At 38.6% G+C, this 14,877-nt stretch overlaps 1 protein-coding gene across 2 annotated transcripts in view; it reads right to left on the bottom strand.

The window, feature by feature from the left end:
- The window catches only part of CNTNAP4 (contactin associated protein family member 4), a 288,013-nt gene that overhangs the window by 72,366 nt on the left and 200,770 nt on the right, over positions 1-14,877 (bottom strand). For both annotated transcript variants that reach the window (XM_004014917.6, XM_042231474.2), the window contains 2 exons: positions 12,161-12,280; positions 1,425-1,622 (listed from right to left, as the gene is read on the bottom strand). In XM_004014917.6, coding sequence (XP_004014966.3) covers positions 1,425-1,622; positions 12,161-12,280 — 318 coding nt within the window. The remainder of the gene's footprint in view (positions 1-1,424; positions 1,623-12,160; positions 12,281-14,877) is intronic.

The raw sequence follows: 14,877 nt of genomic DNA, 5'->3' as shown, positions 1-14,877 counted from the left end.
GTAAAGAATCTGCCTGCAATGTGGGAGACCTGGGTTCAGTTCCTGGGTTGGAAAGATCCCCTGGAGAAGGAAAATGCTACCGTCTCCAGTATCCTTTGTTCATGGGATCACAAAGAGTTGGACACGACTAAGTGACTTTCAGTTTTCCTCTTAGACTACACTTCCACACTTGCTTATCTATTTTTTTTTAAAGATTCCAAGATAGATATTCACTAACAATGAACCATCAGTTGCATACTAAACTGGTAGGATCACTGTAAGCATGATGCACTGGACAGCTGGAAAGAGAGGTGAGTAATGTGAAGATGCTCAGTCGTGTCTCACTCTTTGGGACCACATGGACTGTAAGCCCACCAGGCTCCTCAGTCCATGGAATTTTCCAGGCAAGAGTACTGCAGTGGGTTGCCATTTCCTTCTCCAGGGGATCTTCCCAACCCAGGGATAGAACCCGGGTCTCACACATTGCAGGCAGACGCTTTACCGTCTGAGCCACAGGGAAGCTCACTGCAATTTCACTTTATATGTATTACCCCACCCTCCACCTGGTGGCATGGAGGTGTCTAGACAGAAGAGTCTGTATTGGATAGAGGAACGAGGAGGACGTCAGGGCTTCTTAAACAGTACAGGGTCCTGATGGAAGCAGTGTTTCTTAGAGGTTAATTTTCTTTACACAGATTAATCGTTTGGATGCTACACTGGGTGGGTAGGAGATAAGCACTGATGGCCAGTTGAGAGGCCAGTAGGAAAGGTCTTGCAATAGCTTCATGTATCAGGTCATTAAAGCCTACATGGAGGCAGACCTGGTGGGACTCGAGACAGTCTCACATAATGAGACGTTCTAAAGGGAGAAAACACAAACTAGAATCAGAATTCAGGAGCAGAAATCAAAGGTTATTAAAGGTAGAATAAGAGAAAGAGTTAAACATGGTTTTCTGATTCCTATTTGAGCTACTGGGGGAAAAGCCATGTTTCTAGCAGCCTGCTCTAATTTTCAGTTATACCCAGAGGGTAACTTGTCAACAATCTGTGAAAGAGTCACACGGAAGAGTCACTTTCAGAAAACGGAGTCATATTTTTATTAGCTCTTTCCCATGATAAAAACAAACTGAACGTGTCACTTGCCCTTTACAAGGGACTGACACTGAGCATTCGCCGAGCATGAGGAGGAAGCCCTCTGACTGAGGCCAGGAAGAGACGCCAGAGACAATCAAGGCTTTGAACAAAGCTCCGTGTCAGCTGACCATGTTCTTTTCTTCAGGCGATAGCATCTCTGTGACTTCCCGACTGTGACAGGCTTGCTAAACACTTGGGGAGCACACACCCTGGGCAGCTTTATGCCACCACGTTGGCAGAATTAAACTCTGCAGGAGCGGGTGCAGTAAGGCACCCCATGGGTAGGGGGATGGATGCCCCAGTTCGCTTACCTTCCTTGCTTACAAGCCGTGACTTCTTGCAGTAGTAGGTCAGCTCCTGTTCACAGTGCTCCGCGCGGTTAATGGTGGCCTGGAGTTGCTCCATGCTGGCCACATACTCGAAAAACCCAGTGTAGGGGTTCTCTGGGTTGGTATTTCGGACTCTTGTGACATCAGAGCCATTGTGCTGTATGATGGTCCATGCAGTCTCTTGTATGCAGAAATGGGGGAAGAAAGAGAGGAGACCATCACTAGTCTGCAAAAGTTAAAATAAATAAAGAAAATCAAAATCACCTTTTATCTGAGTCAAATTTTTCTAGTCATCAAACCTCTCTGAGAGGTAGAATCAACACAAATGGATTCTTAAAATTTTTAAATTATAGTAAAATGATTCTTTTCCCTGAAGTTTATTTGATTGCCATGCATTTACAGTGTTTTTATTCTACTTTTTCATATAATTCAGCCAGAAAGTATTTGTGGTAAAAATATTAAGGAAACTGATTATTAAATTTTGTACATTTCATCAAATCTGACATTCTATTTTTAAAGATGCATCATTAATTTTAAGAAAGAAAAGAATAATGCTGCCTATTATAACTGTAAAACATTGCTGATTGTTGATACATCCTGAATTCAGAGATGTTACAGTATGAAAAAAACACATCTTTGAATCTGTAAAATATTTTAAATTACATAACATAAGCAATGATTTATCCATTCTTGGAAATCATCCATGCTGCCAGCAAAAAGAAAGTCAACTTTTTATGGCCCATATATCTCCTTTTAGACAGCTTTTAATTATGAGTGTACATCTATTTCCTTTTTAAATCAAGCTTCGGAGAACTTTTTCTTAATAATATGGGAAAGTGTACAAAATATTTAAGTGGGGGAATGCAGGATACAAAACTATATGTAATATGATTAATCTACATAGGCAAACATATACATATCAATACATATTCACAGGACACAGATATTAGGAAATTACACCAGAATTATACCTATTTCTTTTAAAGCCAAATTTGAGATATTCATTTTGGTACCATGTGACCTGCACAGTTATGCAGTGCAATAGCAAATTATGCTTCTGAATACATGGCACAGCACTAGCATCTCAACTCACAAGAAAAATAAAACATCTCTGCGTATGTGCGAGAGCTACCACTATTGGTGCCTGAATGTCTGCAAACATTTCCATCACACTGATTACTAAAATTATTTAGATGAAATAAAAACCCGACAAGGGTTGTAACAGAAGATAGACATATTGTATCTGCCTTTCAACTTTCCCAGCAATCAACTTCATATTATATTTACCGTGATATATGCAGGCCTAAGAACACATTGATCAAAAGGCCTCTGATTTAATAGGTGAGAAACAGATTGGAAGTTGTCAAAACTCTGCTATAAATGTGCCGTTAAGTCACATAACTCTTCGGGATTACAGAGGAAGAGTCTAAATTGGAGGAAAACCGTCGGTAGAGATATCCAGCCCCCTGTTTTTAACGAATACATTCACATGGATCAACACGATTAAAACAAGAAATTCCACTCCCACCCCTCTCCCGGTCATCAAAATTTTGAATAGAGAGGCCTGTTAAATAAATGAGACAGGAGGCAAATTTGACAGCCATATTCTCTTCCATGAGTAGAACATAATTTTTCTCTGAAACCATAGCCTTTTATAGCAATAAAAACACTGCTTTCATTTCTACCTTGAATTTCGGCTGACTGAAAAGCCTGATCAGTAAATTGTTTTCCTCAAAGAGGACATGATATATAAGCTAGTGAAATTAATTATGGATGGCCAGACAGCAGGACAGCAAGAAGATGATCAGGAGACCTGAGTTTGCAGATCTGGCATGGGTGAGCACCCTTAAGAAAGTCAGGTGAAATCTGAGCCTCCATTTCCAAATTCGAAAAAAAAAAAAAAAGGTGGGGGGGAACATAGGAGGCAATATATTAAGCCTGAAATTCTATCATTTTAGCCACACAATCTTGGCTATTAGAAATTTAAGATTATTAACTGGGCAAATCTGTTAACCTAGTCTCTGCTGGACTCTGCTTTTATTATTCAGCAGAACCATTCATCCTTTCTTGTAGGGAATCAATGGCATGGGTGAAGCAGCTCATCTCTGGCTGAGTAGCTGTCAAAAGAGCTGGACAATAAACCTACTTGAAGCCTTTGTCTCTTTGCCTTTCAGGTCACCGTTAGAGGCACTTCCCTATCGTTCAGCATCCTCTGGGTCATGATGAACACATCATGTTCTTTCAAGGTCTCTTAAGGTATTGTAAGAAATCCAAGGCCACAGTGCGTGTCGGCTGCTAAAGGGCAGCTCAGAGAAAAGTCTCCTTTTGAAATTCTAAAATTTCCATATTATGATAGTTTCTGCAAGCGAGTTCACTTTCAATAAAAAGTGCTACAAAGATGAAGCTATGCGGAAACTGCACTTATCAGTAATTAAGATGTCCAGGGCAAAGGAGAGATGATGAAAGCATCCCAGTGGACTCTGGGCAATGGACGTGAGGGCCCAACATCCAGGCTCCATTTCTCATGTATTTTACTAACAGAGGAATCTCTGCAAACTGTTATACTGTTCTTTTGGACATGATCATGGTATCCAATGTTTCTACAAATACCTGTTTAGAAATTACAACTATAAAAGACAAAGACTTCACTATGCATAATTCAGTGTTCTGCGATTTATTAAATCAGGTTTTCCCACTGGTCTGTAAGCTCTACTAGAAGAATGATAGATTCTAATTTGCTAATTTTAGCACGTCTAGTGCGTGGCTGGGCACAACGTGCAGCAAAGGACACCAGGTACTGAAGGGATAAATAAATGAGTGACTAGAGCACAGTCTTCCAGGCGATCTGTGTGATTCTGTGGTGGCTCTGAGACTTCCACTTTACGCTGCTTTCGAACTTTGGAAATAGTAGGCATGTGATGCAACTGCAAAATAATGCTAAGGCTGAAACTGTGAAGGGTACGAGACTTCCCACTTGCAAGCTAACAAGTTATCTTGCCGTCGATGGGCCCGCTAGAGTTGCACCATGAGAGAGGGACCCCTACGATATGGGACTTGGAGTTTACAGAGGACGGCTGGCATGCCTCCATGCCTCCGAAGAGTGAGAGAGGACTCTGGAACGCAACAAATCTTCTCCAAAGAGAAGGCGGGCAAGTCCTCAGGTGTTCATCACTCTTAGAAGGTAGGCAAATAAATCTGGAGGAGATAAGCTTTGAATCTCTCCAGAGAAGTCCACTGTCTCTCACTTATCAGACATATTTAAATCATGCTTTAACACAGAGCTACTTTGTTGCTGTTGTCTGTTTTGCTTAGCAAGGAAGTCACTGTTTCTTTACAAGACATTCCGGCAAATTCTACCTACTAGAGGCTGTCGGGGTTCCTCTGCTGCGGAAGAAGCTGGTTTTGCCTCCACTGGCACAGCCATTTCAGTATTACTGATGTAGAGATATGTCTGTTCTTTGAAACTTCTTACAACTGGCTATTACATCTTACCAGTTTCCTCATTAGTAAAGTGAAAGTGAAAGTCGCTCAGTCGTGTCCGCCTCTTTGCAACCCCATGGACTGTACAGTCCATCGAATTCTCCAGGCCAGAATACTGGAGTGGGCAGCTGTTCCCATCTTCAAGGGACTTTGCAAACCCAGGGATTGAACCTAGGTCTCCTGCATTGCAGGCGGATTCTTTACCAGCCAAGCCACCAGGGAAGCCCCCTCATTAGTAAACATTAAATAAATTTAAATATTTATTTAAACATTAAATAAAATCTTCAAAACATGTTTACCTTTTATTTTTATATCTGTGTAAGAGTCATGACTTATTTTTTTGAAAATGATCCTTTACCAAATGTAAAGAGAGTTGTCAAGATAAGGAAACACAGGGAAATGAGTAAAGAGAGAGAGCAGAAAAATCTATGAAATTAATATATATGCTGAAACACTGAAAGGCATTTTAGGTCTACTGGTATAGACCTGAAGTGATTTCTCTCCCCGAAGTGATTTCTAATATATAGACTATATGTTAAGCAACTGAGTAATTAAGAACTTGATTTATCTTGGGCTGACTGCTATTTTTTAATGTGATAACAGTGTAAAGGAACAAAAAAATGCTGTTTAAGCAACACAGTTGCAGAGTGTGTATTCCTTCAGGATTAATAGCTGCGGGTGATAGAGGTGATAAAGACTGTAAGAACAGGCCGGAAGTGCTTTGTTAAGGAAAGCTGAGAGAAAAAAAAGCAGCTAGCATCCTGGAGCAAAACTGGATGTAAATAAGGCGCATTTGAATAACGGTAGTTAGTTATTAACTCTCATAGCTATTAGGAAGGTCTCTATTGTTGAAATCCCTGTAGTAAAGATAGATTTGCTGTTTTAAGTCTCACACTCTCCAGCCTTCTCATGAAACGGTCTCAAGAGCCCTGATCTTGGAATCACATGGGGAGCTTGCATTTAATAGAGCAGAGACCCAGGTTTTGGTCTCTAAACTTACTGAGTCAGTGAAACTAAATCCAAGAGTCTTGGAAGTGGGTGCCCGGGAAAAGGTGAGTTTAAGCCATAGAATTATCATTTCCACAAAACTTCGAAAGCCACAGCTGTACCGCTCATCACTTTCTCCACACTGAAACAATGTCCTCACAGTGTAATGTTTGGTGAGACATTTCTTAAAAATATTTCAATACAGAAAAGGCTTTCATGATGAAGAAAAAAAGCCCTGTACACTACAACAGAGACAACCACTGGGATTCACATTACACTAAAAATTTTTAAATTTTATTTAGAAGACTGTGTTTAGAAAAAATTTTCAGACTTTTGAGTTTTGGAAACTATCCGTTCAAAAGAGATTTTCTTTGTATTGTTTAGCTTGTAATGGTTAAAGAAATTTAAATCCATGTGGATTTGTCTGTTGGATAGTAATTCTTAACTAAGAATTTTTTCTTTAGTTACACATTTGAAAACTACCAATCCAGCCTTTTGTCTTGCCTTCAAAATTGGTATACCTGATTGCTGTACCTTGAGGATAGGTTATTGGTTACAGGCAATGAGACGCTGATAGAATGTAGCCTTTTCTAGAGGAAATATTTTCAGGCTGGGAGAAGAGACCAAGGTTTCAGTTCTTGATCTATCCCTAATGATATTCCTCAGCCTGCCTCCCTGAACTTCCCTGAGTCTTGTTTTTCTCATTTGCAAAACCAGATCAGTAAGGAAAGTCTCAAGTTGTAACATGTATTTTTCACTGGCTTGTTACATTCTGGGACTGTCACTTTTGTTTGAATATATTTCAACATTCTGGAGCTTCTGAAAACACTTTGCTGTCTCCTAACTGGATTATCTGTGTCTCTGTCCTCCACTGCTTGCTCTTCAAAGGGTTTTAAGCTTTGTGAATGTCCCCTTTTTCATTAATACTTTTTGATAACCTTGGTAAAGCACCTCAAGGGACTAAAATAGGCATTAGTATTGTAATATAATAAGGTAAATGTTGATTTATTAGAAAATAAAATGATTCCTTTCAAGAAAATGAAATTAATAATTTCCTTACCATTGAAATGGTCATGAAAAATGCACATGGCCTATAAATTACTGAAGTATTATGCATAAAAACATAATATAGCCAATGCATGTATGTGTATCAGATTCTCCTGATTTATGAATTTGCCTACTCACTAAAATTTATTTGAATCCCCAAATCAGTTCTTGAGGCTTTCCTGCATGTCTGCAGATACAAAGCCAAAAAAATAAAAAGTTGCCCATTATGAATTTCAGTTGCCCAGCTGAAGTTGAACAGAGCCAGGTTGTGACTCCTTGCTTCAGCTCTCATCCTGTAAACATGTATTCTATTTGTCCCATGTTCTTTGTTGATTTCACTCTGGTTCCTAAGCACAAGAAGGCTATGCTGTGCCTCCTGGCAACACATTTGATAAATACACTTCCTTCAGGTATGAGTTCTGGTGCTGTTGGTTGTAAGTTCAATGTTAATGAATTAACAGTATGCATTAAATAAGGTGTCTTTAATCTGAAACACAAGTGAAACAAGGTTATATATTGATCAGCTGAGAATACTGTGACTAGAAGCGTGCAGGAGTTTAAGTGAAAGTTAAAGTCGCTCAGTTGTGTCCAACTCTTTGCTTCCCCATGGTCTATACAGTCCATGGAATTCTCCAGGCCAGAATACTGGAGTGGGTAGCCTTTGCCTTCTCCAGGGGATCTTCCTAACCCAGGGATCAAACCCAGGTCTCCCACATTGCAGGTGGATTCTTTACAAGCTGAGCCACAAGGGAAGCCCAAGAATACTGGTTACTTAATCTTACTGTAATTCCCTGGAAGCAATGGTCCAGTATTCATAAATTCAAGTGACTGTGGTTACTTTATAGAACATAACTATCACGGATAATGAGAATTCTGTGTGTGTGTGTTGCGGGGGGAATGTTTCTTAGAGCCTTAAGAATACAGACACTAGCAACTTTGAGGTGTCTGAACTGCAGAATCAAAACTTCATAAAGCAAATACATGGACGTAGTTCAGGGTGCTTTGTGGCAACACAGGATTCACAGGGATGCGGTGACAGGTTGTTGAATCTCACTCAAAATCCTCATTAAACAGAAAAAAAATCAAAAAGTTATTTGACACCTGAATTCATATCGTGCAATTGCAAAATGTTCCTTTTCTGTCTGTGAAGTCTTCTCACACTTACTATGTTTAATTCTCACAAATAGAGCAGGCTGTTCTCTAAAGTTTGAAAACCGGAAGTCTAAAACAGCTATGCCCAAAACTGGCTCCACAATAAGTATCAAATGGGAAGGTTTTTAAAAATATTGATTTTGATGTCTCACCCTAACCCTCCTGCCTCATGGTGCTGCCTGGGGATCTGTACTGTGGGGAGCAGGGAGTTTCGCTGGTGGGATAAACATGTAAGCATCGTTAGCTGTCTTAGGTTACTTTGGCATGTGGAGAAGTACTATGGTCTGAATGTTTGTGCACCCCACCAAAATTCACATGTTGAATCACTCACCCCCAAAGGTAATGTGATTAGCATGAGGCACCTCTGTGAGGTCATGAGGTCAAGAGGGAGGTGTTTTCATGAGTGGGATTAGTGCTCACACACAAGAGACCCTGCAGAACCCCTTCTATCACTATCACATGAGGGTATAAGAAGTCTTAAAAGTCTTAAATCTGGAAGAGAGCTCTCATCTGACAATGCTGGTGCCATGGTCTTGGGCTTCCCATGCTCTAAAACTGTAAGAAATAAATTTCTGTTGTTTATAAGCTATCCGATCTGTAGTATTCTGCTATAGCTGCCCAGAGAGACTAAGACAGGCAGTATTCTCCACAATGGGAGAGCAAACTGAAGCCACCTGGCTATGTTATGTGAAACATCTCTAAAAACACATTCTACAGTAAGTTTCCAAAATATTTGTGATCAAGATTTGCCACCACCCTGCAGCTCTTAGAATTACACTTTAATACAAAGGAACCGTTGCTCCCATATTCAACTGCCTTCTCAATATTTCATGAATGTGTAACAGATAGCTCAAATTCAAAGTGTGTAAAACTGAGCTCATCTTTCTCCTCAAAACTCTCTGATCACATCTCAGACCACAGCAACTTAATCACTCCAGTTGCCGAAGCCAAAAATGTGGTGTTATCTTTTGGTTCCCTTTGTTTTCTCATTCCTCACACATATTCAGTGAGAAAATTGAATCTCCGTCCACCATCTACATTGTATGATCCAGTGCAGACCACCTTCCTGGCTCTTGGCTGGATTCTTAATTACTTAAATCAGTCTCCAAACAGGCTTCCTAACTCCTAGACTACTATTACACATAGACATATTATTCATATGCATGTACATATTCGGTATATACCTACATATATATGTGTGTATGAATATATCTTCTAGCTCTTTTCTACCTCTGCTCCTGGACAGGCATTTCCCAACACAGCAGCAAACATGATCCTATTAAAGAAAGCCAGGTGGCATCTACCATTGCTTAAAACTCGCCAAGGTCTTCTGAACTCACCCAGGGTAAAAACCAGAGACCTGATACACTGTAAGGACCCCTGACTCTTCCTCTCCTGCCCCGACCCACTTGATTATTTCTCGCTTTCCTGCACTTCAAGGTTGCTCACCGCACTCCAGCCACACTGTATCTGCTGCTCTTTTCTGAACACACACACACAACACTCTCTCAAGACTTCGCATTTATTTCCTCTGCCCAGAAGGCTCTTTCCCTAGATATTCACTGCCAGATTTTAAGTAGTAAATCCTCCTCTACCATGCCTCCTGCTTCAATTCAATATTTCCTTTTTCTGTTTATTTTGCTCCATGAAATCCTGACCTCCCAACAAAGTGCTATCCAATGTAAATTTTTTGCAATGACAGGTGGCTATGCAGCAGTTAAACTGTGGCTAGTGAGACTGAGGAAAATGGCTTTTAATTTAATCTTATTGTAATGAATCAATTCAGATTTGTACAACTTGTTTCAAGTTGTTTAGTTATATTAATTTCAATTAAATGTAAATCTAAATAGTGGCTACTACACTGAACAGCATAGTTCACCTAGAATCAGTTTGTGTTTGACGATGAAGGGATCAAGTCTTTTTTACAGTATTGACACACAATTTCACCCAGCAGGTGGCTCAGTGGATAAAGAATCTGCCTGCAATACAGGAGACACAGGAGATGCAGGTTTAATCCCTGCGTTGGGAAGATCAGGGTAACTCACTCCAGTATTCTTGCCTGGAGAATCCCATGGACAGAGGAGCCTGGCAGGCTCCAGAGGGTCCATGCGGTCGGAAAGAGTCAGACACGACTGAAGTTTCTGAGCACACATTGGTTGAAAAGAACATCTTTCCTTCACTGTACATGAATGCTATCTTTGCAATGAATCAACTACCCATATAAGAGTGAGTCTGTTTACGGATCTCTGTCTTGTCTCACTGGTCTGTTCGGTTTTCCCTGTGTCAATCACATGCTGTTTTACTCAATATATCAGCATAATGTCTGTATCATAGCTGGTAGACTTGAGTGCTCCAACTTTATTCTTTAAGACTGATTTAGTTCTTCTGGCCCCTTCAAATTTGCTGGTAAAGTTTAGAGTCTGCTTGTCAAGTTTCACCAAAACAATTATGAAGGTGTTAGTCATTTAGTTGTGTCCAACTGTTTGATCCCATGGACTGTATGTAGCCTGTCAGGCTCCTCTGTCCATGGAATTCTCCAGGTAAGAATGCTCGAGTGGGTTGCCATTTCCTACTCCAGGGGATTTTTCCAACCCAGGGATCAAACCCAGGTCTCCTGCATTGCATGTGGATTCTTTACCATCTGAGGCACCAGGGAAGCCCAATTATACCAACCAACAAATACCTTGTTGAAATTTTAACTAAGGTTTACACTCAATCAGTACCAAGTTGGGAAGAATTGACATTTATATCACCATATTGAGTTTTCTAATCAATGAAAATTTTATATTTCTCCATTTTTTAAGACTTAATTTATCTCAAGAGTATTTTACAATTATCTGTATAAAAGCTATGCACAACTTTCTTTAGATTTATTACCATGTATTTGAGATTTTTGATGCTACTAAAAATAGACTTTTCTAAAATTTCATTTTAATTACTTATTGCTGATATACAGAAATAAAATTAATGTTTACCTTAACTAGATATCTAGCAATCATTCTGAATTTTAATACTCTGTATATTGTTCAGAAAACTCTCAATACATAACCTGGCCATCTACAAATAATGAGAGTCACAGTTTTTCTTTTCTAGTATGTATGTCTTTCATTTCTTTCTCTTGCTTTATTGCACTGGCTAGGACTTCCAAAAACAATGGTGAACAGAGTGATAATAGCAGGCATTGTTGCATTAATGTTGGTAACAGGGATAAAATTTTCAGTACTTCACAAAAAACTATGATATGTACTGTAGGTTTTTTTAATGGGTCCTCTCTAACAAATTAAGGACATTTCCTTCTACTGGTAATTTATTGAGTTTTCATTTTCTTTTTATCATGAATGGATGCTGCATTGAATCAAACACATTTTCCAACACTATTAATTCCTATATAAGTTTATGTAAGTAAGGAATAAAATTCATTCTTACCCAAATTTAAGAAAATATTTTCAAAGCTTTCACATGCATCAATTTTTTTCTTTCATTATTATTATTTAAAATATTTTTACGCTTTATTTATGTTGGCAAAATTGTGTATATTTAAGGTATATAATGTGATGGTTTCATATAAACACACATTGTGAAATGCTGACCATACACAAGCTAATTAGCATTCATTACCACACTTGGTCAGTTTTCCTCTTTGCATCCCCCTACTCCTCTCCCACTGGACAATCACCTGTTTGTTCTCTGTATCCAGGAGCCTGTTACTCTTTTGTTATGTTTGTTCATTTGTTTTCTAGATTCTACATACAAGGGAAATCATATGTATGTATCAATCTTCTCAGAGGAATAAAGTCTATCCTTTTTGGATTTGGACTTAATAAGATACATTTATTGTTAGATATTCTACACAGGTAGCACATGCATAGAAAATAGTGACATTTTAAATTGCTACCATTGAACTATTTTTTTTAAGTTTGACTTTAAGTTCTTTTACTGAACAATATACATTTTAAGCAAGTTGCAAATTACATCAACTTATTGTTTCATTCTAATTTTGTGTTTAAGTATTCATGCAAATTTAACTATTAAATGAAAGTTGATTAACTCACCAGTCATATTGCAATATAGAAGAAATGGTTCAAGGGGACCACTTCCATCTGCATCTATGTAGTAAAACCCTGAAGTATTTCCTTTATGCTTATAGGCTTCACATGACTGCTCATATATGGCTGTTAAAAAAAAAAGTGAAAGTGTCATCATAAGTGAAACAGTATAAAATTAATTCCTTAAATCTTAGTTTGGACACAAAATATTCCAAGTCTTGAAATTTAATATGTACATTACTGACCAGGAGAAAAGGTAATACACACTTTAAGACAAAACTCATTTTTTAAGCAAATATGAAATATGGATGAAAGAAGATTAGATACAGAAAAGAAAGAATGGGATTGTATTTTATGGCATTTCATTTTATTACTAAAGGAATACAAGGTTAGTCATTTAAAATGAAATGTTAGTTTATTTTTACATTAGGTAAAACAACAAAATAGAAGGTAGGTGTTTTAAATGCTAAGATTCTTTTAAGCATAATTTGACCTCCATTTTGGACATCCATCCAAATGGATCTTTCAACAACCACTTTGGAATTTCTAATTCTAGTATCACCTTGTAAAACCCTAACATCTGAAGCACAATAATGTAATCTCCTTAAATAAGCTGCTGTTATCTAAAAATTAAGCAACAGAAAAGCTTTAAATAATGCTTCAATTAGTCACCTTTCTCACATAAGTCTATAGATAAAATCCCTTTTTCCCATAAAACATTAAGTAATTTACAAAAGAAACTTTTTCTAATGCTCTGTAATGAGAATTTAAGACAATTAAAATTCAAAGCAAAAGAAATGCTTATATAAGATATGCCCTCAATTGGTCTAAATGTGTTTTGATCCATAATTAGATATTTTTAATTTTATAATTAGATATTTGCCATGTACAAGGTTTGATATTAGCAGCTCTATATGATGCACTCATTTCACTGAAGACTTGGCCAATTATTATGGTGATTTCCATCAAGCTTTTAATTTTGCGGAATGAGAAATAAACCATCCCCTGAATGTCCTTCCTTGATCTAGTCTAAATTTTTCAAAACTATGTTAATAAGTTTTTAGACAGTATGAAATACTGTAATTTTTTTAGCGTTACAGAGATTTCAGATAAGCATACAAATTTACTTCTCTACTCCTCCACAATTCCTTGGTTCTATCTTGCCCCTATTGTATATTACACAGGGAAAGATATAAGATGGACTGTTTTCTAGGCACATTTGTATTTTATGCAATGAAATGGGCATGTGAAAGGGCTAATTTATATATTTCTGTATGCTCATACATGTGTTGACAAATGGCTTGAAAGAGGCTGGGATACACACATAACTTTGCCATGAGGGCTGGTGTTAGAAAGGACATACAACTGTGTGAGTACTTTTGCTTTAGGTGTATTACCTCACTTTTTAACATGACTGTTTAAAATATTATTTTCTAGTAAAATCTTTTAAATGACTCCATTGATGACCTGCCCTCTACTCAAGCTAATGATGGTGATGACTTCATTATAGCCAGGTTTGTTATCTTGGCCCCATTTCTCAGAATGGTTTTTGGCAAAAAAATTTTGATTTCTACCTGCTCAAGAACCTAATAAATGAATTTGACAATTGGGTCAAGTTGTGGGCTACCGATGAAAATAGTTATTTATCATCTAATGTTTTGGGGCTCAGAGATGTTTGCGCTTATATTTAGATTCAATCACAGCTAACAGTCGAAAATAAACAATTAGTTAAAACACATTCAATCAGCTTTGTGTTTTGAATTAGTTGTTGTAATTGGGATGATGGCAGGTATGAAAAATTAAAATACACTATCATTTTGCTACTGGTGATCCAGGGCAAGAAAGTTAGCCTGGCTTTCGCGACAGCAGGTGTCCTTTCTGATCTTACAAGGCATTCCAGTCCACACAGTTGATTGTGGAGGCGTGAGGGTGAGCCCAGGAGCTCCCCACCTAGACTCATGCCCTCTCCAGCTCTGAGTCAGGGCTTCTGAGGGTCCCTCGTGGGGCCTCCGGGGCTGGGAGCCCAGGGTTCCAGTCTCAGCTCTGGCAGGAGTACAGAGCAGTTCACAGTGATGAGCTGGGAGACAGGAGACCGAGGACTCCACCTAAGGCCCTTGCCTGAAGCCTCGGCTGCATGTCAGAGGACTAGGAGTTAAGTTGCTCACAGTCAGCAATAATATGAAAAAAAGGAGAAGAAAAAAAATGGGCATTTGTGCTGAACAAGTGGACAAGAAAATGCCATGAGTCTTAACAACACACACAAATTTTCACCACAAAAGAACACACAGCTTCTAAAACACTAAAAGAAGATGGTTGTGGTCCCAGGCTCTGGAGTATAATTATAAACATCCACATTCTCACTGTGCCTCAACTATTTCAGGCACTTTGGGCAAGGTGATTAATCTCTCTCTGCTACTTACTGAACTAGAGATGATAACAATACCTACCTACTAGGGTGGTCCTCACAAGTAACTGAGCTGGGACATACAAAATACTAGAGCAGTACCTGGCATTTAGAAAATACTCAATGAAATTAACTATTATGATTAATATCATTTCTACCATCCTTATCCTCACCATCCTTATTAACGGAGCTGCAAGAGAATTCAAGGGCTTCCCAGGTGGCTCAGTGGTGAAGAATCCACCTGCCAATACAGGAGAAGCGGTTTTGATCCCTGGGTTGGGAAGATCCACTGGAGAAGGGAATGGCAACCTACTCCAGT

This window comes from Ovis aries, chromosome 14 (assembly GCF_016772045.2).
Source record: "Ovis aries strain OAR_USU_Benz2616 breed Rambouillet chromosome 14, ARS-UI_Ramb_v3.0, whole genome shotgun sequence".
Lineage (NCBI taxonomy): Eukaryota > Metazoa > Chordata > Mammalia > Artiodactyla > Bovidae > Ovis > Ovis aries.
The sequence above is the reverse complement of the archived record's forward strand: the minus strand, read 5'-3'. Positions and strand labels throughout refer to the sequence as shown.